Source organism: Anser cygnoides, chromosome 27 (genome assembly GCF_040182565.1).
Source record: "Anser cygnoides isolate HZ-2024a breed goose chromosome 27, Taihu_goose_T2T_genome, whole genome shotgun sequence".
Classification (NCBI taxonomy): domain Eukaryota; kingdom Metazoa; phylum Chordata; class Aves; order Anseriformes; family Anatidae; genus Anser; species Anser cygnoides.
Genome location: NC_089899.1, coordinates 2,553,466 through 2,580,539, shown reverse-complemented (window position 1 = coordinate 2,580,539; position 27,074 = coordinate 2,553,466). Strand labels below are relative to the sequence as shown.

General features: G+C 42.6%; 1 protein-coding gene across 1 annotated transcript; it reads left to right on the top strand.

Moving 5' to 3' along the window:
- The first annotated feature begins 62 nt into the window (after nt 1-62).
- On the top strand, nt 63-9,968 carry AP1M1 (adaptor related protein complex 1 subunit mu 1). The gene is made up of 12 exons (XM_048077785.2): nt 63-218; nt 857-1,013; nt 1,393-1,460; nt 2,035-2,165; nt 3,266-3,413; nt 3,835-3,961; nt 4,341-4,483; nt 5,352-5,423; nt 5,688-5,846; nt 6,648-6,773; nt 7,231-7,306; nt 7,878-9,968. Exons 1-12 carry the CDS (start codon nt 177-179, stop codon nt 7,898-7,900), a joined length of 1,272 nt encoding a protein of 423 aa, XP_047933742.1. The 5' UTR covers nt 63-176; the 3' UTR covers nt 7,901-9,968.
- Nucleotides 9,969-27,074: the final 17,106 nt, after the last annotated feature.

Below are 27,074 nucleotides of genomic sequence, written 5' to 3'. Positions count from 1 at the left end.
CGCCGGACTATTTAACGTCCCTGCCGCTGTGTTCTGCCGCTGTTCCGACGACGCCGTGCGCCGATCCCTCCGCGCCGCCGGGCCTCGTTTCGCCGCTTCCCACCGGAAGCGCCGACGCCGGAAGCGGAAGTGGCTGTGGCCGTGGCCGGGGGCACGGCGGCCCGGGCGGCGGCGCGATGTCGGCCAGCGCCGTCTACGTGCTGGACCTGAAGGGGAAGGTGAGGCCGGTCTGCGGCCGCCCCCCGCCCCGGGGGCTCCCCTCGGCCCCGGGCTGCCGCTGAGGGGCCGTGTAAGCTCTGGGCCCGGTGCGGTGGGGCTGCCCCGGCCTCTCCGGGGCGTGCGGCAGCCGCTTGCCCCTTCCCGGGGCCTCTCTGCCGGCACCCCCGGTTTGATCTGGCGCTGGGGGGTCGCGCGGTGACAGGGGAGCCGTGCCCTGTGTCTGCCTTTCGCAGTTACAGCTGCTGGGAGCAGCAGGGCTCTTGGGCATCCCGCCTCGGGTGATTAATCTCCGCTGTAATTGGCGGCGGTTTGTCCCAGAAGACTTGATGTTTTCCCATCTTAAAAGTTGTTGTTAGCGCGTGTGCAGCCGTAGGTGAGGAGTAACACTAGAAAACAGCACTGCGCAACTCTGGGATGAAAAACTAGGATTTGCATTCTAACCAGCAAACTATTTTGCTGTTGCGGTTTGCATTTATAGTGTGCAGAGAGCGTGCTGATGCTTGGTGGTTTTTTTTGTTTGGTTGGTTTGGTTTTTATGTTACTTAGAAGCATTTTAAATATCTCACGTGTGTTGGTCTTGCATGGTAACATTGAGTCTTGAAAGACAAAGTGTAAGGAGTTTGATATTTTTTTGTAGGTTCTCATCTGTCGAAATTACCGTGGAGATGTGGACATGTCAGAGGTGGAGCATTTTATGCCAATCCTTATGGAAAAGGAAGAAGAGGGGACGCTTTCTCCTATCCTAGCCCACGGAGGAGTTCGTTTTATGTGGATTAAACATAACAACCTATATCGTATCCTTTCTACTGTGAATAGCTTGCGTTTACTGATATGCCAAGTGCTGCTGTTTTACTTTCATTGTTTGTGTCTAAATGCAAAGCTGGAGAATGGGTGGAGGGGCATAAGGAGGCTCATACTAAATTAAGTGGTCTTCTGCATGACGTATTGTAACGTCCACCAGTGGCATAGTGCACAGAGAAGTGTTTATGTTAATTTCACTTTAACAAATTATTTTTTGAAGGTTTATCTTTACCTCTCATTAGGCCAGATGCACTGCTAATTAACTCTTAGTTTTTTGGCCAACTGCAGTCATCTAGAGGCTTTTAAAAACGCATTCATTAAACTTTTTTAAATAGCAATTTTGAATGTATGTTCCTGAACGTTCTTTATCAGTTGTTGCGACTTCTAAGAAGAATGCTTGTGTATCACTGGTGTTTTCATTTTTATATAAAGTAGTTCAGGTGAGTAGAAAATCTCAAAAGTAACCTCCATCTTTTTTTTTCAGTGCAGTCTAAAGCTGGTCTAAACAAAGCATATAGGGATTTCCCTTTTTTTTGTTTAAAGAATTCTTTGGGTATTTTGATTTTATATTTGGTTATTTTGTAGAAATATCTTCCCAACACTAGTAGTGGAATTGATATTCTCTAGCCGAGTAGGCAAAGGATGTGACACGTTGCTGTAAGTAGTTGCACAAGACCTACGAACGCAGAATAAAACTGAACTTGATGCAGGAGTGGTGACATGTCACGTATAGATTCTGTTTGGTTCATCTGTGCCTGGCATGAAGCATATCTTCCCCAGAATAAATATTTTTTTATAATAGTTAAGCTGCTTCTAGGATTCTGTAGCTCTCATTTAATTGAGGTGGGTTTTCCTGAGGCTAATCTTCTAAACAGAACGGTGTTTGTGAATTCCGGGCTTTGGTTTGGGGCTTTTTTGAAAACTATTTTAGTTGTAAGAATACATTCATGTGCTGTAGTTCCTCGGCTAATGTTCTCCATTTTCCCCTCCCTTTTTTTGTCGTTGTTCTCTCAGGTTTTTTCTGAATATTTCAAGGAGTTGGAAGAAGAGAGCATTAGGGATAATTTTGTTATTATTTATGAGTTGTTAGATGAGCTTATGGATTTTGGTTACCCGCAAACCACTGATAGTAAAATTTTACAAGAGTAAGTATATGTTTGCGTTGCTTACAGTAGCAAAGTCCTCGGGAAAGTTTTAAGTATCCTTCTATATGCAAACAAATGTTCCAGCTTACTCCAGTTATCAGAATATTTAATACTTGGTAAAATGTAACCATGTAGTATCCAAGGGGTAGGGCTTAAAGGGTTATGGTGAATGGGGCTGCATCAGGCTGGTGACCATCGCCAGTGGGGTCCCCCAGGGCTCCATTTTAGGGCCGTTTCTCTTCAACGTTTTCATAAAGAATTTGGATGTAGGACTAGAAGGTGTTTTGAGTAAGTTTGCTGATGATACTAAACTGAGAGGAGCTGTTGAGGGTGGAAAGGCCTTGCAGAGAGATGTGGACAGATCGGAGGCTGAATATGAGCCAGCAGTGTGCTCTGGCAGCCAGGAGGAGCAACCCTATCCTGGGGTGCATCGAGCACGGCATTGCTAGTTGGTCATGGGAAGTGATTGTCCCGCTCTGCTCTGTGCTGGTGCGGCCTCACCTCGAGCACTGGGTGCAGTTCTGGGCACCACGGTACAAAAAGGACGTGAAACTGTTGGAGAGTGTCCAGAGAAGGGCTACGAAGATGGTGGAGGGCCTAGAGGGGAAGATGTACGAGGAGTCATGAGGTCACTTGGCCTGTTCAGCCTGGTAAAGAGGAGGCTGAGGGGAGACCTCATCACAGCCTGCAGCTTCCTCACGAAGGGGGAGTGGAGGGGCAGGCACCGATCTGTTCTCTGTAGTGACCAGTGATAGGACCCGAGGGAATGGGGTCAAGCTGCGACAGGGGAGGTTCCGGCTGGATATCAGGAAGAGGTTCTTCACTGAGAGGGTTGTCGCGCACTGGAACAGGCTCCCCAGGGACTTAGTCACGACACCAAGGCTGTCAGAGTTTAAGAAGCGTTTGGGCTGTGCTCTCAGTCATAGTTTTGGGTAGACCTGTGTGGAGCCAGGAGTTGGGCTCGATGATCCTTGTGGGTCCCTTCTAACTCAGGATATTCTATGAACTTCTGTTGATTGCTGATGTGAGTCTGACAGTGAAGGTGCTTCAAACATCGCAAAATATCATTTGTTTTTCACCCCCATTATGTGGTTGTAAAGGTACATCACTCAGGAAGGTCACAAACTTGAAACTGGAGCTCCACGTCCACCCGCCACTGTTACAAATGCTGTTTCGTGGAGGTCAGAAGGGATAAAATATAGGAAGAATGAAGTGTTCCTAGATGTTATAGAGTCTGTTAACCTTTTGGTGAGTACCTTCTGCTAGAACTTTTAATGAAAACTTAACAGGAAGTCTTGAAAAGAGCTTATTGTCTGAAAAACCTACGAGGTTATCATAAAAAATTAGCCTAACTCTGGTTAGTGCACTGTGATGCTTGAAACAATTTGTCTGTCATGAAGACTGAGTATATCTAAGGACATTGAATAGACCAATAATGCTTTACTTGGATACATGCTCTATGCCTGACAATTCCAAGTTAATTTCTGACATGTCCTTTCCTCCTCCTTCAATCTCTCCCCATCTTGTCCCTCATGAATTATACTCAATACTCAGGATTGATTTCTCAGGAGGAAGACATAAAAGAAAATGTGGGGCGTGAGGATGGGGTGGGAGTGTTGTTCAATGTAATGTCAGGCCAATCTTAACGTTTTTTTTCTTTGTCGTTCAGGTCAGTGCCAATGGAAACGTGTTGCGGAGTGAGATAGTTGGATCCATCAAAATGCGAGTCTTTCTTTCAGGAATGCCAGAGCTCCGCCTTGGTTTAAATGACAAAGTTCTCTTTGATAATACAGGCCGTGAGTATTTCAGCGACGGCTTGGTAATCACTAAGGCTATTCTCTCAAACCTTAAGTTTTGGGATGCTTGAAGTTCACGTGAAAGGATTTGTTCTAAGGTGATGGAAATATTTTTTTATCAGAAAACCACAGAGAAAACCCCATTAGGTTTTGCATGCTAGTACCAGGAAAAGATGGAATACCGCTGTGAAGATGGTAACCATCTGGGCTTCCTTTTCTCTTTTCATTGGGAGTTCCGTAGTCCTAAAAAACTACAGCAGGCTAAACCGAGGTGGGGGAGATAGCAGCAGGCAGCTGCTTGGCTGTGTAACTGGCTGTGATGAGGCTTCAGATATAACATGAGCAGCAACTTGAAATTTTGGGGTGTGTTTTCTGATAGGTGGCAAAAGTAAATCCGTAGAACTGGAAGATGTGAAGTTTCACCAGTGCGTTCGTCTCTCTCGCTTTGAAAACGACAGGACGATTTCTTTCATTCCGCCTGATGGAGAGTTTGAACTCATGTCATATCGTCTTAATACCCACGTAAGCCTGGACGTTTGGGTTTGGACTAGAGCAATTTTTTGTATGAGAATAATTTAGACTGTAGGTGAAGTTGCTAATGGCTTTCCCTTAATTTTTTTTCTTTTAAGTATGGGCAGCATTGTGAAGTCAAACATTAATAGTAAAACTTTGTGCTTGCTCTTTTTGGAGGAAGTAAGAATGAGTTTAGGAATAACTTGGCAGCAAGTCTCTATCTTTTCAACTACTGTTGAAATTGCTCCCAAAACACCATTTGGGTGATTCTTTTTTTTTTTTTTTTTAAGCTAACCATGTGATGAAATGATAGTGTGGCAATTCATTGTGCTTGACAACATCAGTATAGAGTATGTTAGCCACAATGATAAAGATAGCTTTCCTTTGGGGAAAGGAAAAGCTCAGTATAGAGGAGGTCTATAATTTGCAACGATGACGGGAGACAATAAATGAAAAGTCCTTAAGTTTTCACATGAATTTAGTTGGCCTTTTTCCTTCCTTTTAAAGGATGGTAGTTCTGAATTAGAGTTGTTTTCAGGAATTGTCATTGTTTAATCTCTTAAAAAAAAAAAAAAAAGAGCTACAGGAAAAAACACCCACATACATTCCAAAATATTTGATAACTGAAGATGTTCGGAACTAATCAGAGAATGCCTTTTTTTTTTTTTCCTTAAGCCTGTCATTTTTGCAAGTTTGGTTTTATGTCAATTCTTGCTTATTTGTATAATTACTTCCCAAAAAACACCTGTCGCTTCAAACACCACAATCTTTGTTTTTCTGTGGGATTCAGCTATTGAGTGTAATTTTATGTGGAAATGATATTTTTTTGACCATGTCGAAGTAAAACCTACAGCTGTTGAATGTTTTTTCTGATCAGGTAAAACCACTTATCTGGATTGAGTCCGTGATTGAAAAACATTCCCACAGCCGCATCGAGTACATGATCAAGGTCAGAAGTTCTAGAATAATTATGGCTACTTTTAGTCTTCTCTCTCATTTGATTTCAGTGCTTGGCCAGCAGTGCATGTATTTTTGTACAAACATCTAACGTTTCTGTGGGACTTGCATCTTTTTTGAGAAGTTCATTTGTTCTCTGTCGCAGTGCTTTCTCAGTAGATTGGGGTGGAGGGGAATTGTGTGTCTCAAAGCTCTCTGAACTCGCTCACACAATGGAAATATTTAGAGACTGCCTTTTCTCCCTTTCCTTCTTTAGGCGAAAAGTCAATTTAAGCGTAGATCAACTGCCAACAATGTAGAAATTCACATTCCAGTACCAAATGATGCAGACTCGCCAAAGTTTAAAACCACTGTTGGAAGTGTCAAATGGGTTCCAGAGAACAGTGAAATTGTCTGGTCCATTAAATCTTTTCCAGTAAGTATTATTTTTAGTCTTATCACCCAATAGTACAATAATTACTTAAAGGTAACATTTTACAAGTGTTCAGACTCAGCCTAAAGCAAATTTTAGTGGTATTGGACAAGTAGTACTGGCCTCTTCTTCCTCATATGAAAGATTGGAGCTTGCGAAAAAATAGAATAAAGTAGAATAGTTCAGTCGAAGGGACCTTTGAAGATACCTAGTCCAAATTCCTCGTCTGTTCAGGGCTAACCAAAAGTTGAAGTGTGTTAATGAGGGCATTATCCAAACGCCTCAAACATTGACAGGTGTTGAGCATCAACCACCTCTGCAGGAAGCCTGTTCTAGTGTTTGACCACCTTCACTGTAAAGAAATTTTTCTTTTATGACATTAAACAAATCTTTTTAGCTGGGATAAATTTTTCAGAACAATTTAGAGAGTAGGTTTCTTGGCAATACCTGCGGATGGTGTAATCCCTTGGCCTAGATGTAGCAGCAGCTGTTTTAGTTTGTCAGACTGTGCTTCTTGGGTGGTGCCATGAGCATTACAGCTATCTCACCATTTAATCAGAATAGTCAGAAGGAAAACTTCTTACGTTTTCTTAGAGTATGAAACTGGAAGAAAATGAATTGTGCCTCAGGCTGGTGCTAAATTGATCTGCATTTAAAAGCAAGTGCTTACTTCTAAGCTCTAGAGAGGATCTGAAATGGTTAGTGGAATTCAACAATTTGATACTATGCACAGAAAACAACTTGTATTGTTGGAAGCTCTTTTGTTTGCTTCAAGAAGAAAAACACGTCTTCTTTTTTGGTAAGGGTGGAAAAGAATATCTGATGAGAGCTCACTTTGGACTTCCAAGTGTTGAAGCTGAAGATAAGGAAGGAAAACCTCCCATTAGTGTCAAATTTGAGATTCCATATTTCACCACTTCAGGAATCCAGGTTAGTAGATGAAAATAGAAATACTGGTAAAGCTTGCGCTGGGCTTTTAACACAAAAATTGTTGTTCAGCCTTGTAGCATTGTCTGCCTTGTCCTTAGGGCTCCTGACTTACCTCCTTTGTTCTGTGTTTCGTTTGCACGTGCATCTCCTTGCACCTCGCATTAAAGTACCACGACTCCTTGTTTATTAGTGTAAGTCTGGATTTCTTCTACTTTAGGGGAACCTCTTAATGAGAATAATCAGAGAACTGGCTGCGTTATTTCAGATGGAAAGCATGCTGTTAACGCAAGTGTCAGGAGTTTATATTTACATCTGAAAGTTTTGCTTTTCTAGATGATTTCTGTTCATTGTTATCCATAAAACACACCTTTGACCATCAGTACTCCCCCAGTTTATTTTTTTTCTAAACACTGCGTGGCTGACATGGAAGACTAACGTAGCACATCCTTCTTTCCAGGTTCGCTACTTAAAGATAATTGAGAAGAGCGGCTATCAGGCTCTCCCATGGGTTCGTTACATTACACAGAATGGAGGTAAATTGGAAAGCAATGGACTGTAGACATCTCTGTCCTGCATATTTTGTTTCTCCAGGATATACCTACAAATTGAGATACAAAAACAGTTTGCTCGTATTCTTTGATGTTAAACTGTACAGCATAATGCATTACGTTCATGTTTGCTGCTTTTTCTAGTCACCTTTTTATTGCTGTCGAAATGAAAAACTCAATAGGATAGCACAGTAATGCTGTTCACTGAATCTGAGCTTAATTACCAAATACTTGAATTTTGGGGGAATGTAAGTTAGGAAATGTCTCATACGTATCATTTTGCCAGCTTTGGGATGAATAAATACTGTATACTAAAAGCTACTAGATCTGTTAAACAAAAAAACCACTTCCACTTCTTTGTTTTTGTTGACTTTTTCTGGCTTGGAAGCTTGTAATCACCTTAATTGTTTTAAAGCCCATTTTTGTGCTTACTCTACATGAAGATCTGTCTTTTTCTGATTTTCTTTATCTCTTCATCCCAATTTACTGATCAGCTTTATTACCTTTAGTGAAAGACAATGTACTAAATCTGGTTTTGTTTTTTTTCCCTTTACAGACTACCAGCTTCGAACACAGTAAAACACCTTCCGAGCACCACAGATGACAAAACTTCAGGCCTAGAATTTGTTTGCAGAAGCTTCTGTGGTACTGAGAGCTGTGAATGTTCTTGCCAAGGGTCTTGTTTCTGCAAACTTGAATTGGGCAGGATTGAAAATTTACTGTTTTCAATGTGTTTGAGCATTTGAACCATTAGTATTGATTGTGTGAATATTTATTTCATTCTTAGAACATGCTGATCTTGCTGCTAAATGCTAATTACATTAGGAGTAGCCATTACCATGAAGAGCCAGGAATACAGAATGAACCTTGAGAATGTCTTGTCAATGCCTTGTCCATTATATTCACGGAGTTTCTAGTATTCATATTTTAGGATCTTTAAAGTCATTGGTAGTGTTATCCTGCAGATTAGCTAGACAATTGTGCAATTACATGACTGCTGAACAGTTAGTTGTATTTAGCCCGAGGTATTTATTTTTTTTTTCTGGGCATATGGGTGCCTTAACTCATTCAGAGCTCTGTTAACTTATAAAATTTTAAGAAATACGAGTTAAAACTATCAGGAGTCCAAAAATACTATTTGCTCTTTTTGCATGGTTTCAAACCAATTTGTCTGACAGAACAACTTCAAGTCGTGGGTTTGTATACAAATAAGTAGGTGTGTTAACTGAGAACAAGAGATTGTGGAAAATGTCTATGAGAACATCTCTGTGGAAGCATGATTACTATTTGATATTAGTTGGGACGCACACTGGAGAGATTCAACCCTGTGGTACTCCTTGGGTATGAAAACCCTATGCCAATTAACTAGTATTTGCTTTTTCTTTATTCATAAATCAAATTCAAAGCTGTAAAGTGTGAGACCTTTTCTTTTAAAAAAGGGAAAAAGAAGATTAAAGCAATTTTGCGGGTGATGAAATCTTGTAGGAAGATATTTTTTTTTAATAATTTTGTAGCTAGTATTCACTTTTCCCTTCCCCCAGATAATGATATACTCCAGCCTATTCTTGATGATTGTTTACAGAGAGGCTGATGAAAATACTGCTACCATTCTTCAGGCTTGCCTTTTTGTTTATTTAGGGCAAATACTTCCCTTTTTGCTAGAGCTTGCTAGAATTGCTTAACTTTATTTGCTCTAAAGGGGATGCTTTCTTTCTCAGTCTCCATTTGTAAGTAACTTATAACCTCCTGGCAGAATGGACAACAGATGAGAATGTTATACTTAAAGGTATTATTTTTTTTACATGCTGTTTCATTTTTCTGAGAAGCTAAGGTTGGCATGGGTGTACATAGTTATTTTGATTTCAGAAAAAAATTGACAGCTATCAGTATTTTCTTTAAACAATTTTTATTATGGTTTGGTTAGAATTTAGTACTCCAGACACATGCTAAATTTAAACCATCAAAAGTTAAACATACGTGCACGAATGTGATGTGTACACTGTGTGCAAGGTTCTCCACACTACTTTCTTGACAGTTCATGAGTCTCCCACAAGACTGAAAAGTATTTCAGTCATAGTCCCCGCTAAATCCTTGTAGGTTATATATCTCTGTATACAGTTTATATTATTAGTTTAAGAAAATCAGCTAAATTCCCCTGAGATGCAGCTGCTGTAATCTTATAGAAAGAGCAGTCTCAGAAGAGCCTGACATCTGAAGGTATCTAGGCAGTAACAAGACAGTTAGCCGGTTAGGCAAAGGTAGGTGTGGACATGTATTTTCTGGAGTAAGATTACTGTATTTGTCACCCATCAAACTTGACATCGAAACAAATTAAATGATCTTGTTCAAGATACTGGTTCCACTACTCACTTTTGTTTGAACAACTGAGCTTATGACTGGACTAAACATTTTATATTAAAACCGTAACTGGTTGACCAATCACTTTACCTGGTGACTATTCTTCAAACTGTTATTTGCCTGTGAAATGTGACTCTTAAAAGCTTCATTTGTTTTCCTATTGAAGGTTATGTCTTACAGACCAGAACCATGTTTTTCTTGTATTTTGTAGCAACTTGAGTCTGCTTTGATGATGGGGCATCAGTCCTACTTGTCCACAAGTAATAAAGAGCAAAAATTCCTCTTTGAATCAATTGCATCTCAGTCTTTTTTACCTTTGATCTACAGCAGGATGTAGCTTCTAATCCTAGTGTACCTTCAATTATTCTAATATGAGACCCAAGTAAGTGAAACTGAGCTTCACAAAAGCTGAAAGTATTTTTGTTCCTGATTTGTTTACTAAATAGTGGAAAAAATCTTTGTGGTGGTGTTCTGTGCAAAATTTGTACACCATAAAAAAAAAAAGCTCCTAATTCACTCATTGAGATGCAGGGTCCCGGCATACTTACGCAGGCATAAAGACAGAAATAGAGATGTGGTATTATTCTAGCACTAGGTTTTGTTCAAGGAGTATCTTTAGTTTGTAAGTTTTGTTCTTAGAGCAACTGCTAATTTTTTTTTAATCTTGGTGGCTTCTGTACTCTGCCTAACGTGGGGAAAATGTAAATTTAATGGTCTGCCAGTGTTACACATAACTGCCCGATATAAAATACTTTGTGAAGAAAATTTGCATAATTCAAATAAGCAGTAAGGTATCTGGTCTGTATTTTCAGCTCAGTGTGGTTTCATAGCTGTCTCTTTTACATGGAATTTGAAACATCGAAAGGCTCGATTTCTTAAGTGGCTCTGAAAACACGCCTGTTCCTAATACCAAGCCAGCAATGTTCAAATATTCTCCACAGTCTTGGTTTTCTAATACACAGTGAAGCAGGGTATTTTTTTTCCCCTCAGTGAGCTTAATTGTTTTCCCTGCTCTATGCTTAACACAGGCTTGCTCAGAATATTTCAAGAGCAGAAAACGTTGCCCTCCATCCCTAAGGTATGCAAAACTGCATCTCATCTAACCATTAGATAATAAATATTTAGCTGTGCATCAAGGTGTGTCAGCAGCACTGCTCCACTGGATTAAATAGGTAGTTTACTTCCTGTAGTGGCATGTGTGTGTATCTGATGTCTTGGCTTTCTCAGAATGGAAGATTGCAACAACCAGCTATGGTTTGGTGGTTTTTTTCTTTTCCCCCTACCCCTCCAGGGCCAGTTCTGCCAGTAGATGGCGTTCTGAGCACGATGCATGTTCTGAGGGCATCATTTCCCATTAACTGTCAAAAATAGACACACACTGAACAGTATGTACTCATGTATGTTTTGGTTTGGAAGGTACAGATATTTTATTGCCTATAAAAAAAAAAATTAACATTTCTTAGGCCTATTCAGTATGGTGGTTCTTTTTTTTTTTTTGGAAGTTCAGTAACTTCAATTTCATTTGACGGTTTTCTCTTAACGTTTTTATTTCTTTCTGTTATTCTCATGTGCCCGACAATAGTAATTCTGCTACACCGAGTAGAGGGCATCAGCACAAAGGGAAGGGAAGAGCCACTGCAGTGCTACAGATACTTGGAGTTGTATGGCAGTGTTACGGGACTTCAAGACATTGCTGCTGCACAACCCCAGCTAGTCGAGCAGGACAGTATGGTGGTGTGAGGCTGCGCCTCCAAACTGCTGACAGAATCCAGACTCAGCAGGTGCTCTGGAAGCTCCTCAACGTAAGAGGAGTACCTTTTTTTCACTCGATTACCCCAGTTTTTTGTCATAATGAAAGAAACTGAACCTATGTCCCAAACAAATAATACAAATGCATTGGAAAAGCTTCATTGCCCATCAGTATTCCAGGTCGGGAGGGTCTTTCACTGTTGTTCTCTTGTGTGTTGATACTCTTCCTTCCTTATTGCCATCCCTTAATGACTGTGTACTGTTGGACTGCTTATATGTGCTTCCTGACTGCACATATCTGAGCTGGCTCTGTCAATAAAACATTCTTACGCATAAAGAGAGACAATGAGGCTTTATCCATAGTGGATTTGTCTTCAGCTAAGAGATTGCACCTGTTTATTTCTGACTTCATATTCTTTGACAAGAAGTGGGCTAAACCTTGGCACCTCTGTCTTTATCGTGTGCCAAATGTAGCGTGTTGCAATTCTTTCAGTGTTTTTTTTTTCCCCTTTGTGGTTGACACCCACTGCTGTTTGTAATTGCAGCAGCCCTGGCACTGCGAGGGTTGACGGCCTTGCAGAAGCTAGCGTGAGAGCGCAACATTAAGGGACAACATGAATTACCATAATTGTTATGGTAATTAATTACACAGCAATGTTGTTTATGCTACAGGAGGAGTTGTACTGAAATCATAAATGATTGTAAACCGTTTCCAACGAATTGTGTGTAATCCAGACTGTTACGCGAGCGATGCTCTCCCTGTACACAGATAAAACTTGTTTCTCCTGTAGCTGGGGCATGTTGTCGACTCAGCGTTTGTGATAGCACAGGGCCTGCGTTAGTCACATCTCTCGTAGTCAGATCCAGGAGGTTCCCTTCTGTAGTTATTTCGCTATGTTATTAGTGCATTAGTTAAAGACTTTGGGTACTGATGTATTTCCTGCCTTCCTGGGGCTGGCGAGCTGGGCTGTAACTCTTTGATCTCTTTGGCTTTGGCTGCACAGGGTCTGTGCACGGCTCGTGGCCAGCTCTGGGCGTGGGCTCTTCCCCTCGTAAAGCTTTGCAACACAACCGTTCCTCTGGGCAGCAGCGCGTTCTCCTGTGTTCCTTGCACACCAGTTCCTAAACAGAACAACGTCATGTGTTTTTAAAGATAGGACTTGTAGCTAAACTCAGTTCTGTATTTGTTCTCCTAAAAATGAAGGATTCTTGGTTTTTATTAGGACATGTTCTGGGCTATGTTCCCAGGAACTTGGTGCAAAAAGTTATCTGAAATTGAAAGCTTCAAAACACTGCAAAGGCGATGGTGTTGCACAGGAAGGTTATAACCACTTTTCCCACTTCACCTCTTCTACCACCCTGGGGTTGTTGGCGGACTGGTTGAACTAGAAGACGTGGATAATTTTGTGCTTAATATCAGAAATGATGCCCGGCTTAGCCTTACGACCTTCCTCTCCTTCCTCTTCTGTCACACACTCTTCCCCCTTCGAGCTGCCAGCATTTCTTTACGCTTGTTCTGGTCTCGTTGACTTCCTTGGCAGTTGGCAGCGTTGCACTGATGCAACTGCATTGTCCTGTCGGTGGAATTACTGGCTTATTGTTCTCAAAATACTACAGACGAGAACGTGGATGGCGGGAGCCTCCAAGTTCGTTTGCAGGCTGATGGTCAAATAAGCAGAACCAGGCCTGAATCAACTGGTCAGCAACGTGAAGAGCACGACGCTCCCCGAGTCAGCGTGCTGGGCTAGGGCCCGTTCTGGAGAAAGTTTTGCAGGCTTACTTCAAATCTTGGCTGTGGATTTGTACCTTGGATCAAAGTTGTGCTGCAGGCCCTTCTCCAATATAAAGCAGAGAAACGTAAAACAACAAATATCTGGTGAAATCCAAACACAATCTGTTCTATGTTATGCTACAAAAATGAATGAACTCTGCCTCCCACCCTCTCCCACTGTGGCTTGCTGTGAATAAGCATTGCTCAAAGGAAATTATCGCAAGAAGTTCTGCCTCTTTCCAGCAGAAATAATAACGGAGCAAGGAAAAAATGCTGACTGGCTGTACCTCTGCTCTTCCACTTGGGCAGCTATGGGTTAACAGGGGCTGGAGTGTTTGAAGCAGCACTTAAAGGACTTGCCCTTAGCACAGAACCAAAGCCCAAATATTCAATAATAAGGCTCTAAAAGAGATTATCTATTAAGTTAAAAACCCAAACCACTTTTCTTTCCTTCATAAGGACATATATTAAAGACACAAGGACATACAGAAGATATGTTCTGTATACCTCGTATTCAGCTATGCCTCATGTGAGATTCAAGCAGCATGGTTGTTGTGCCAAGGCTTTTTGAAGGACAGAACAATATCTAGGTGAAAACAGGCCCACGGGGCTAAATCCTGTTAGTTACTTATGAATCTTGAAGCCAAGGGCTACAAGTCACTGGTGTACCTGTTAGAGCCAGTTGGATAAGAAGGAAGACTGCAGAGGAACTCCTTACCGGTGTGATTTTTGGATTGCTCTGGATTGCACGGTTCAGAAGCAAGGTGTCGAGCCCATGCTATGAATCAGAGAGGATCAACCTCACTCTGGGTTCTTCCACTTTCTGCTTTGGTTTGAGAGCTTGTGGAAGCTGCTGGTTCCTGCCCACGTCCTGCTGAGTGTACGTGTGGTTCTGCACCAGCAGGGAAGGAGGGGTCTGGGAATCCCACAAAGTCCTGGGGCAAGCAGAAGCACTGGGTTTTTTGTTGTATTGAGATTTAGGAGGGCTCGCATGTGCCCAGGGACCCCGTTAGGGCTTTGTAGTGGGCTGGTGAATCCGGCTGGGTGTTTAGTGGTGGGTTGGAGATCTCAGCTGTGCATTAGAAGCAGATGGTTAGGAGGTAATGTAATCTACCCAAAGCCAGCTGCAGTTTCATGTTTTCAAGAAGTTCTTCCTCGAAGGTCCCGGAGTGCTGCGTTCCAGGCTCCGGACCTGTGACTGCGGCATTGAGCCACTGGACTAGCTGAGGAGCTGTAACGAAACTAAAAAGATGGGAGGAACTTGAAGAGACCTCAATGTAAAAGTTGTAAAAAAGGTGTGGGGGAAAAGCCATGATGAATTAGGTCTTTTTGAAAATTCCAATGTTATGAACAAGTGAAATCTGCTTTTTAATCCTCAAACAAAACAAAACAAGCCTATAAAGTTGGAGCGGCGTGCATTTAACATTGACAAAAGAAAATGGAGTGTAAAATTCCTCCTTCTCACCATATTTGTTTAGAAAAGGACTCGGTGAAGCACCGCCCCATGTCAGAGGTAGGAACCCTTTGCTATTAGAACTGAGCTCTCCTCTGCGTCCCAGCCGCCTCTAATTAATCCCTGCCCAATAGCAAGTGCATGGCTGCAGAACGAGTGTTTATTTTCCTTCTTGCTTATTTATTAAAACAAAAGCACAAGACAGAGCGCTTCTACGTGTTGTGAACTCTACAATTGTTAAAGTTTCCGAGAGGTCACAAGGGTCCCAGATAACATTAGCAGCTAAGTGCTATGTTGTCCTTTTGTGTTATCAACAGGAAACATCTTTACCAGCACAGGAACTACAGCTTTGTAATTGGCCTGGCGCAAGAACATGACAGTATTTTCTCATCCTATCAGGACTCGGATATTTTGGGAGCTGGTATATAAAGCACACAGCACACAGTGTCTCTTGGACATTAGGAACAGGTTCATGGCAGAAATCAGTGCGCTTTGCTATTTTAGTAGTTGCTATAGCTGCAGCATGAATGGTTTTTCTTGCCCGGCGTGGTTCGGAGTGATATTTCGTTACAGTTCATATGTATATTTTTATTATTTGAGTGCAGATGGACATACTTAAAGTAATTAACATGGTGATATAAGTCTTGTAAAGAAGCCTTTAGCAAATAAACAGCAAATCCATAAATCATATAAATGGAGGCCTTGTTTAGCTTTCATTAAATGCTCGCGGACTTCTATGGTGCAGGATTGAGCTCTATCCAAGCAAATTTCAGATTTCACTGGATGATAAAATGTTATATTTGGGCTCTGAAATAAGAAGCGTTCATTGTGCTGAATGATCTATGTGTTGAAAGGAACAGCCCTTCTGCTTCATGCAGTTAATGGCAACAAAGTCCAGTAACATCTATAACTAGTATTAGATCAGAGTAAATAGCGTTTAAATGGAGCTGTAAAGAGCTGAGCTGGAAGGTGGCCAACATTGCAATTAATATTCTGTACGGAATTACACCACTCTGGTTATAGCAAACCTCATTTAGACTATTTGATAAAGCGGTAGTGGTTTTTTCCATAGCTACTGTCACTGTTTTGTTCCAAAGTAACTGTAACTACTGAAAAGGAGGAATGACAACAACAAAACCCCACCGGGGGTTTTGGGCAATGATAGCCCAAAATTTGTCCTACAAAGTGTATCATGAAGAATTCATGAAGAAGTGGGAGGTTTGTTTTATTCCTTCAGAGTAAACAGTTTGACCTTTACTTCAATAATCCACGGCTGCTTCTTTTGAATTCCCAAAGTCAGATTTTTTAACTTCCACGCTTGCTAGAATTTTTCTTAAATATCTCCTGAGTTCATAAATAGGAGTTATTTCTCTACAGCAAATTCTTTGGTAGAGATGGGGGAAGGTGTCAGTTTGTTATTGGTAAGACCAACTTCTACCATGAGGAAGGTCAGGATTTTGTTTTTCTTTTTATTCTTTAACACCAAGAGAAAAACCTCAGCAGCTTGCAGGCTTGCTTCAGCCCTGGGTCACACGAGCTGCGTTTGGCACAAAGCAGCGTCCCTTGCTGAAGCCAGTCCGTGCTGCGTCTGTCCCAAAACCTCCTGACATCTCTGGGCAAAGCTGAAGCGAGAGCCAGAGAGCTGCAGTGCTCAAAACGCTCTGGATTGCTGCGTACAATTATGTCCCCAAACTTATCTCCGTGCATTATGTCAAATACCAAGAATATCGAGGGCTGATGACAACAGGAGTTATTTCTGAGGGACTGACACACCGCATAGATGGGACATTGTAAGAGCTTTTTTTTCCTGTCTTGCTCACTCTTGCAACATGCTGGTGGAGGTGGCGGGAAAGGAGGGAACATTTTGGTCTTCCTGATTTAAGTAACTGAGCAACTGAGCGCTCCGAGGTAGCAGTGTTGAAGCAGCTTTCTTCTTTCCAAGCAGTGTTTTGTGACAGTATAGCCAGAGGGGTTTAGATTAATGAAGTGATTTTTTTTTTCTTTGTATCAAACACAAGATTATTTTTTTTTATTGGGGTAGGAACATGAAGTCAGCAGAGAAAAGAAACAGCAGCTGCAATGGTTGGAAGCTACAGCTAGGCAAAGTCAAGATAGAAAAGACGCGTTTGCTTCCAGCACAGAGTGTGTGTGTTTGCGTGCACGTGTTTGCTGCTGGAAGAGCTGAAGCAGGGGAGAGCTCAGAGCTCCTTGCATGAAGATGGGGCAGCTCCTCCAAAAGATGCACTTTCTCCAAAAGCTGCTGCTGCAGCTCGTGCACATGTGCACAAAGGGGACTCTGAGCAGCATGCTGTGTTAAAGGTGACGCTATACACAACCGCACCAGTCCTTTCCCTCCAAAACTTCAGAGTAATCTTTCCTAGAAGTTTTTTTCCCCTGCTGAGCTCATCAAAGCTCCTGCCCTCGCGACAAGCCGCACACCTCCACACTCTGATTAAATTTCCTGCAGGTGCCATGGGACGTCCCCAGCTGCGAGCGGGGCACCGCGCTGAGTCAATGCGCTGCAGGAGCCTGGTGCCTCCGTGGGCAGCAGGAGCCCGTCTGCTCTCGGGGAACTCTTCACCCACGTTTCCTGCACGAATCCTGGGTGAGAGCAGTGGCTGAGCGAGGGCACGGGGGAGCTGGCAGCGTGGGAAGGCAGGGTGGCCCAGGAGATGCCCCGTTGGGCAGCTGGTACACAAATTGTGCTGTTTTCCCCCACGCCGTGCACATACACACACCACTGCTGGAAGTGCCGCCTCTTTTTTTGGCCTGAGTACCAGGTGTTTTCCCCTTTCCCCCTCCAGGATATCAGTCACCCTGCCCTTTGCCATGTGGGTCAGAAGCCGTTGGCTTTGTGCTTGCATGGGGGATCCCAGTCTCATGTCTCCTGGCTCCCGACCATCTCCTCTCCCCACACCCACAAAGCATGTGAGAAAATAAATATTGCAGCTGCTTTTCCCTGCATCCACAGCACATTTCTGAAGGGAGGCTCTCCGCGTGCCTTGTTATGGTCTAACATTTCATCTTGCCCCATGCAGGATCCCATCAGCCATGCGATGACAGCCTCCGATTCAGAGCCATTAAAATGCTCCTTCATCAGAACAAAGGTTTCGAGACCATCTCGTGAATGCGGGGCCATCTCGGGGCACAGGAGAAATTAGCAGGTTGTCGGTCGCAACAAATTTCCTCCATGAGCTCGCCCGCAGCGGTGTGAGCTCTGCTCGCCAAGCCTGCCAGGCGTGCAGCAGAGGTTGTGTGCAGAGCAGGGTGCTGCACCACACACGGTCCTACAAAACAGACCTTGAAGGACTCGGGACAAATCTGCTGGAGCTTTGGGAACAGGCATGACCGAGCTGTGCTGAACAAGGGCCAGCATTTTGGTGGAGCCTGACAAAAATGGTTGCCGTTAACCAGGAGGAGCAGTGCGGTGTCAGGGCTTTCTACGAAGGAAGCGCGAGCACGAGCCCCGGCTGCGCTTTGCTCATGAGAAGGGTGAGGCATCCTATTTAGATTTAGCAAACCAAGCCTTCTGCAGGGCTTTGTGAGGCTGCAAAGCACAACGTTTGTAGCACCCTGACTGTGGTAAGGTGTCTGGGGCTGCAATTCTTCGCTTCTTGTTTTGGGGAGTGGCTCCGTCGCTGCCTTTATCTTGGTCTACAACAAGGGAAGGCCGCTCATAGCTGATACCCAGGGCCTGCAGAGCATCAGAGCAATAAATTGGAAAAGCTCCTTAGAGAAAGGCAGAGAAGAATTGTTGCTATTGGTGTGGTTGAAAGTGAAAAGGCTGAAGCAGCCTTTGGCCCACATGGGGAGGGGACCATCTTCTTGTTTTTCTGATACTCTTGAAAAGAAACAAACAGCTGCTCTAATTTTCTGCAGTAACCAGTACAGTGGCTTCGGCAGGGCTTGGTGGTGGGGCTGCTGCTGCAGCAGGCACGGTGCTGCACGAAGCTGAGCTGAACCCAGGTCTTGTGGCCATCAGCGGCACCGCTCAGAAATAGCAGCGGGACAACAGCACGCAGGAAGAGTGGCTGGGGCACGGTGCTGGGGAAATGTCCTGAGTATTAATTTAAAAATATAGTAAAAATACAAAAACCAGCTTGTTTTAAAGCTGGATTGCCTTTTTAGCCATCATTAGAACGAAAGCAATTGGACACCTATTGATTCCCATTCCCATACTGGGGCGTTTATCTTCAATTTGCACTACCAAAGAGCCAAGGCAGAGTGCTAAGGACGAGCAAACCTTTCCTATTATTCTGTATAAATATTGAGGTCCTCTGTAGAAATCACCTTTGGGCGAAACAGATTATTTTGACTTTGGACAACATCATTCACGAAATGCCGCGCCACAAGTTTGGTCTGAAGGAAACCACACACGATTTGACTCTTTTTATCTTGTATCAGCGGCGGAGAGCTCGGTGCGGTTACAGTTCTCCTCATTTCTGAGAAGAGAGGATCATATTTAATCATTGTGTCAGTTGGCACAAACACTGTGTTTGTAGTGAAATGCTAAAAAACAGCACATTTATCTTTCCCTTGATCAAGATTTGTACGATAGAAGCTCTTAACGTTAAAACTCATCAGTAATGAAACTTTTGAAGGGCTCAGCTACCCAGCTTGTTTACTGTAACATATTGTAAAGAATGGTCTGACCTCTCTTGCCTAATATAACAAATACAATATTAGTAATCTCCACCCAAGGGCATTCGTTCCCTGACAGACTTCTGCTTTGGCTCTAAGATATTATTCCTGGACCTTTTTTTTTTTTCTTTTTTTTTTCTTTTTTTTTCATGGGGGGGAGTGACAGGGGACTATCTTGCTTCACTGAGCAGCACATTTCAAAATACAAAGTGCCTGCAGGGGTTGCCTCATAGCATGTCCTTATCAGCTGCAGAAATGGAGAAGCCAAGAGTCCTCTGGAGGGAGAGAGATTTTGGAGCCCGGGGAGAGCACTGTGATTCCTCCTCTGACCCAAACGAGAAGGCCAGAGGATTTCACCCACCATTTCCTGAAGCGAGCCCATCACGTCTGTTTGGAGCATTGCAAATCTCAGCAAGCTGCTATTTCATACAGTGATGTTACATCACCCAGCACTTGAACCGTCCTAGTATTGGCGTGCTCTGATTCATATTATTTTACTGGTACTGTGGTATGAAGAAGTCCCAAGCATAGAAAAACCTCCTCTATGCCATGAAGTGAAAGAACACCAAGGAGAAAAGGCAATCTTTGCCCTAAAGACCTTGGTTATCATTCGCTTCTAAATCTATCTGGGTTTAATCTCTTTTGTAGCACGCATTTCTGTACTACGCCTGCCTTGCTCAGAAGTGGCAGCAGCAGCCAAGAGCTCAAGGAGGAGACAGACAATGGCACCAGTGAAATGGCACTCAAAGCCACTCCAGTTTGCGCTGTGTCAGCTCAGCCTCCCCCTCAGGTACTCTACAACAGCTCACGTTTTGCGGGACCATTGCTTTCGTGGAGGTTTGAGTTTCGGTGGTTTCTAACGACTGGTTCAGTTGCTACCGAACTGTGGAGGAGTTGAAAACTCAGCTGTGCTCTTGGCAAAACCCAAGCCAAACAGGTAAATGAAATGCCAGTACACAAGGCAGTGCTTAGCCTGCACCATATCCCTAGAATGACTCTTTACATCCCTGAAACTGCCTCTTTTCCTCCTGCTGCCAATATCCCATTGCTTCCCTGGCTCCAGTTGCTCCCTGAAGGCGTATGGCTGTGCTCTGCAGAATTGTCCCTTTGCAGAAACAGCTGGGATGAAAAACTGAGTTTGCTCTTCTGCTGCCACAAGCCCATTTACTTGGGAAATGCTGCTGCATGGGCAAAGGCACAGTGGCGCGACGCAAAAGGCATCTAACAGCTGTGTACAGCTTCAGCCCATTCACCTCACAGTCCACTGCCACACACGATTCGATTCGGAGCAACAACGGTTTTGTTTGCTTTTTCTCCCCAAAATACATTGAAACATTTAACTCCAAAAAAAAAAATGATGCTATAGGTAAATATCTTCTTTTGCACAGACATCTCTATCTATAAACTCAAGAGCCCTTCTCCTATTGTAGCCTTCCACTAATGCACCTCTCAGATAAAATCCTCGTTTTTGTATATATATATATGTGTATGTATACATGCAAATATATGCTTACATATAGATGTTTTATATATAGTATATATACAAATAAATATATAATTTAATCAGAATGCAATGAGAACTATATTTGCTTTAAAAATGAAGGACCAATAGAAGACAAGTTATTATATTGTAAGCTTCTATGAAGGACCCAGTAGAAGACAACTTATTACATTATAAGCTTCTATCACTCAGGAAACTGGACCTCCCTTAAAATTAACAATTCCAGCACTTTGTCCTTATTGTCCATGACAGATTTTTTTTAAGGAAAAGCATCAAGAACTGACTGAAAAAAAATCCCAGCCTGACGCCAACACAGGCAGCTTTTTCACTGACTGCTCACGAGGAGGGAAACAACTTTCATTTACTTGGCGGCCGAGACAGAGCAGGTGTGCAGAGAGCTGGAACTGAGCCTCATGGCTTGGCCTTCAGGGAAATGGGAACCAGAGATGTGCACGTATCTTGCTTGTACAGGCTGGATGGTATTTTATTGTAACCAGGAAGCTTTTCTCTCTCCAGAGGCCGGCCTCTCTCCCATCTCGATGTACCAAGAAAGAAATCAAATGTCCCGTTAGAATAAATGGAGAGCTAATGCTCATCTGCTTGATTTAGTACTTTGATACTACATTGATTGGACCCAGATACAAACCCTAAAGACAAAGTCAAACATCGTGCAACATTAAAATGCTTTCTTTCATCTGTCATCCTGGACTGAAGTATTCTAAGCATCTCAGGAAGGCTTCTTCGGACACGGCCATTTGATCTGATTGCCAAAGGAGCATCTACAAACCTAGATAAATCTACCCCACAAAAGGTCATTTCTGTGCCATAGGCCCCAGGCTGGGAACCCAGGAAAAGGGCAGCTTGAGCATATGTTGGCCAAAAGAAAGAAAGAAAGAAAGAAAAGAAAAACAAGACTTGAGGTGAGAGACGGGGGGAGGACCAAACACATTTCTTCAAGTTTTTCTGCAGGTGGCTTCAGTTTCAAAACCACTTGTGTCCTTCACTACAGAGTGTGTGGCTGTCCACAGCCCCTTGAGGTTTACTGATCTACTGTTAAGCTGCTGAAGCTAACAGCACAGTGCTTTGTACACACAGCCGCCAAGAGAGCTGACAGCTCAGAGGCCTGCAAAGCAGCCTGGGTGGATTCAATTACGGCTTCGAGATGAGCAAGTAGAGCAACAACAAAGGACAGTAGCTTCAGCCTTTGAAATGCCAGCTTAGAGCATGAAGGCAGTGAAAAATAATACTTTGTTAACTTCTTGTGTCGGAAAAAAAGCAGAACACTTCCTTTAATGACACATTAGCTGACAGTGGTGCTTTTATGACGCTTTCGTAGTCACTGATGAATCACTGGATGGAAATGCGAGGACAGACTGTTCCTATCTAAAGGTTGCTGTCCTGGTGGTTCACTGTCACCTGCAACAAGGTGCTGCTCCTCCTCCTGCTTCGATGACCCAGCATCGTCATCAGAAATTCAGCTGGTCCAAGCTTTTTGCGGGTCTGATTAGCCCGAGATCACCTCCGAGCACTCGGAGGTTTGCGTGTCACCAGCAGAGCCACAGCCAAAGGCAGCTCGCCAACGTCACTGCCGGCGTCTCGGCCGTGTCACTGCCACCACAGCTCGTGCTTCCCACCACAGCAAGCCAAGGTGTCTCTGGAGGTTATCGGGCTTTTCTTCCATTGTATTCCCTCCTAATGCAGTTCACATGTTTAGACATTTCCTTTCACAGGCAACCGTTCTTTCCAAATTCCTTACATTTTAGATTATATATCCTTGTTTTTGATCTGTTGCATTAAAAAATGCTTTCATTTGAAGCTTAATAGTGAGGGCTCAGTGCATCTGCCAGAGTTCCTGGCACAGCTAGCGTCCTGCAGGAGCAATTACTTTCCAGTGAGTCTCCAAAATTGCTTATTTACTTTCACTTGTATGCCAAAAATACTTTAAAATCAGGACAGTTTTTTCCAGTTACACAATCACCAGAAATATCTTGAATCCATACGCTTCCACTGTGGTTCAATAGTTAATCTGAAAATAGTCAAAACAATTTATAAAGTATGCAAAAAGTGTTCTGTCCCAGGATGAAGGCTTCTGAAGCACAGCTCCATGTGGTCAAGTCAACGAACGCTACAAAGCAAATTCAGTTCCCCCCTCCCCGTTATAACAACACAGGGGAAAAGAGACGGCAAACGCTACGGCAGCCAGGCTCTGCTGCTCTTCGGCAGCTTCCTGAGTGGAATTATCGCAGCCAACCACTTCTAGAAAGCCCTTTCATGTCTATTCATGTTGGGTTTATTTACTACTCTTGGCAAAACAAAATGACATTTGATTTCTGACAAGACGAGAGATTTAGGATTTTTTTCCATTGGTGCTTTTCAATAAATTATAGTTAATTAAGAACATTAGTGAGCAACAGTAGCTGCTCCTACCCCTTTTGATTTACCAAAAGCACTAATAAAATGTAGTTTTCGGCTCTTCTGGTTTAAGAATCAGCGTCTGTCTCCTCCCTGTCCTGGGGGCACAGGTAAGGAAGTGTACTACACCCACAACACCCATCTTCTGAAGCATCTTCTCAAAGGACTTTTTGCAAATTGAGGGCACCACCACTTGTTTTCCTTACTCATGCATATTTTAAATTCCCTTTTAAGTTTCAACGGTTTGCATGGGTGTAATTCAGAGCAGACTGGGGCCTTACATATTTTGCATACCAACTAGTTATGTGAGTCCAATTTCTGAAAAAAAAAAAAAGATTATATGAGCATTATGATGCAGTTGAGGAGTAACCGGCTGGAGAAAAAATTACAAGAAAACCAGAAGGATTTACTTTTTAATTTTAAGCTCATGTTCACAAATGAAAGCAAGCATTGTGTCCATCAACAATGGCCGGAATGGAATCAGTCTTTCTTCAAACCTACTGAAGAACCATGGTCTTAATTTGTAGGTTTAAGTTACTAGCACTCTTTTTTTTTATATATATATATATATAAGGCATCCAGACTTTAAATGATATTGCAAAAGTAGAAATAGCATGATAAACCTTCAAAGCTGAAATAAAAAAGAACCTGTGTTTTAACTTAGCGTTGAGTATTTATACAGCCGGCACCATTTAGTCCGGCATGTTTGAGTGAGTGCAAGTCTGTGGTTGCAGTTGTGTATAAAAATATTGTAGCCTGCTCCTGCTTTAGGAACTAAACTTCAGTTCCCAATAGCTCCCTCTGTAATTCTCTTTCCAAATAAAAGGAAGAACTATTCCTGGCTCGTAACGGTGTATTTCTGTGGCTTCTTGAACTATAATGAAGGCAGTCTGGAATGTTAAAAATTACATGCTCAATGCCAGTTCTTAACCCAGGGTAATTTAGGCTTTAAATGTTTTGAAGTTTACATTTTGAGTCTGTTATTGTACAACTTCTTAATTAAAATGTTGCTATAGTCCAGATCACTAATGCTTCTTGCTCAGAGATCCATTAACATCTATCTTAAAACCACTACTTAGGGAGTTCGATAATTTTGGTATTGAGGGCTAAGGCCATCTGCTTGGAAAATTATTTGGTTTTTATTTGGCTGCTTCTAATTGTAGAAATTCAAAGACATCTTTGATATCCACTGGACTCCAACAACAGAAACATCACTTCTCTTTCAGTAAATGCTTCAGTGCTTGTCTTTACTGTAGACTAAATCTTGGTGCAGTTCAGGAAATAATCATCCAAGCTTGTCACTGATGAATCAGGTTTGGATATTCCCCTGTGCACTATAGGGAAAATATTTATCATTGATGCTCTTTATCATCTATGTGTTTTCCCGTTGAAATGCTGCTAAAAGATCAGAAAAATGTGCCAACCTCACTTGGGGCTTCTGATGTCATCAAAACACAACAATAGCTATTGTTCAGACTAATATTGTCCTGGACTCTTCTTGTTATGACCTGTAGCAGAGTCATCAGACTAGCCTCGAAATATACTTTCATATGTACATCCTATGTACAAAGAAGTGTGACTGTAACCTGACTTTAAGCCTCAGCTTAAGTTAAAAATCCCCTCATTTGACATGTAAACGGAGGGAATTTAGATCAGTATCAGTGACAGACAAAAACACCTGAATGTTGACATCACAAGGATTTTTTTTCGTTCTTTTGGTGGGGGGTGTCAGAACTGGACCAGGTTTTGAAAGAGATTCCCTGAAGGATTTCTCAGCCCAGACCCAGAAATATCCACCAGCTGTAGGAATAACCCAGCAGGACAGCAATGGCTTGGTGATAATTCTGAATATTGAGGGGGAAGTCAGAGCTTTCCAGCTGAAAAGACCCATGTGCTTTCTCGTACCAAATAACGTGGTAATTATTTAATTATTTTCAGCCCAGGTTTAGGTTCCTCTTTGGCCTGAGGCACTTGAGTACACATTGTGCGCATATATGTGTGTGTGCATTTACATAACATACGTTCCTCCAGGACAAAGTTTTAGTCCCAAGGCTTTGGCCATTTGACAGTGGTAGGCTCTTACATCTTCCACCTGAAGCACGTCTGCTTTGTCTGACAGCTCATTACCTATGGGACCATTACCTCAAACCTATGGGACCCCACAGTGGAAGGACCCTAAAATGTGAGACAAGACACAGACACTGCAGTCCAGGAAAGCAGCTTGTTAACAGCAGAGGACACCCTGTCCACCCTGAGCCTGCATAATGCACAATTACACAGTTATTATCCTATTTACATTTACTAATTATTGTGCCATAATAACACCTTCCAGGGAGCATCCTTCGGATTCTCACAACTCCCTCCGTGCACTGTAATGTCCACTAAGAGCCTAGGACAAACCTCGGGGCTGCTCTAGCAAACACAGTTCTTTCCTGTCACAGACCTCAAGCCCTCAGTCGGTCAGTTGAAAGGTATGCTAAAAAATACAGTTGACCTCTTTAACCTCTTTATATGGAGTTTCAGACCTTGACTTTTATCACCCTACACTTTGGTATGATGTACTGAAGACACATCAGATTAAGCACTCTCTTCGCACCAGCCACATGCTTTTATCCACAGCACATCTCCGAACAGGACATGGTATCTGACCCTTCAGCTCCATGCCTTATTTTTAGCTCTGAATTTTGTTTTTCAGGTGTAAGTAGAATGAAGTGTTATTATTTCCACATAATCAAGGCAAAAACAGTTTCACTTTCTTTGAAGCTTTTTATCTCCCTACAACTGGATTTGAATCTCTGACTTCATCACCACAACCCCAGAGCCATAACCACAAGGCCACATGGTCCCAGAGCTGTTTTTGGAGGTGGTAGAGATGTGAGTTATTTTAGAAGCTGCTAGCTATAAATTTCAGTTATATTTGAAGGAGGGTAAGTTAGCTTTGAAAGTCCTTGGTGAGTCTGTCCTTCAGAGACTAGTGGGCAATTACTGAGGCCACTGGCACGAGCTCGAATGGAAGGCTGTCCTGCAGTTTCTACCATAAACCATCCAGTACAAACAAACAGCAATTGTGAACAACAGTTAAACTAATTGTCCTTGTTGGTATTACTATCCCAAGACGGGTTGTGACGCAGAAAGTCAATCTGCACAAAGTCAGTTTTTCATTACAGTGAACTCCAAATAGCATCAAAACAAGTCAATTTTAGACCGCTTGACTACGCTTGATAAATGCAACCCAAACACCTTGATTCTGTTTTAAAAAGCCTTCACCCTGACCCTTCAGTTCATGATGCATTTTTGCACTCTTGGTTTCCTGCCTGAAAATAAATGTGAATCTGCCATTGCACACCACTTTTTCCATAAACTACACAGAGAGGTAGGGTGGAAAATGCTATGAGCTCTGATTATAACTGCAAAAACTGCATTTGCAAAGTAAAGATCATTTGCCATAATGATATCCTGAATTTGAAAGGCTTGCTTGCCAGGATTCATCCAAAGGAGGTTGCCCCTGGCACACCCAAAGCCCAGTTGTTGACATAAGATAAAAGCCCTAAACAAGCAAAGAATGAACAACAGAATGAGTGGCTAAAACTACAAAACATGGGATTCATCTTTCACATTTTAAAACTGTTTACATTTTTCTTGTTTCACAGCAGTAATTTTCAACTGCAAAAGTTAACCACATCTGTGTGAAATGTAGATAACTTTGGGAGTGAAATGATTTCAATCAGAATAAGGGTCATCTGAGAGATGGTGGTAGTTACTCATTCAAGATCGTGCTTGATACCTCCAGCTCCCAGTTCAGTATTTCATTGTCACAGATAGAGCAAACCACAGCTGCTCGAGCAGTGTTATCGATATCAATAACATA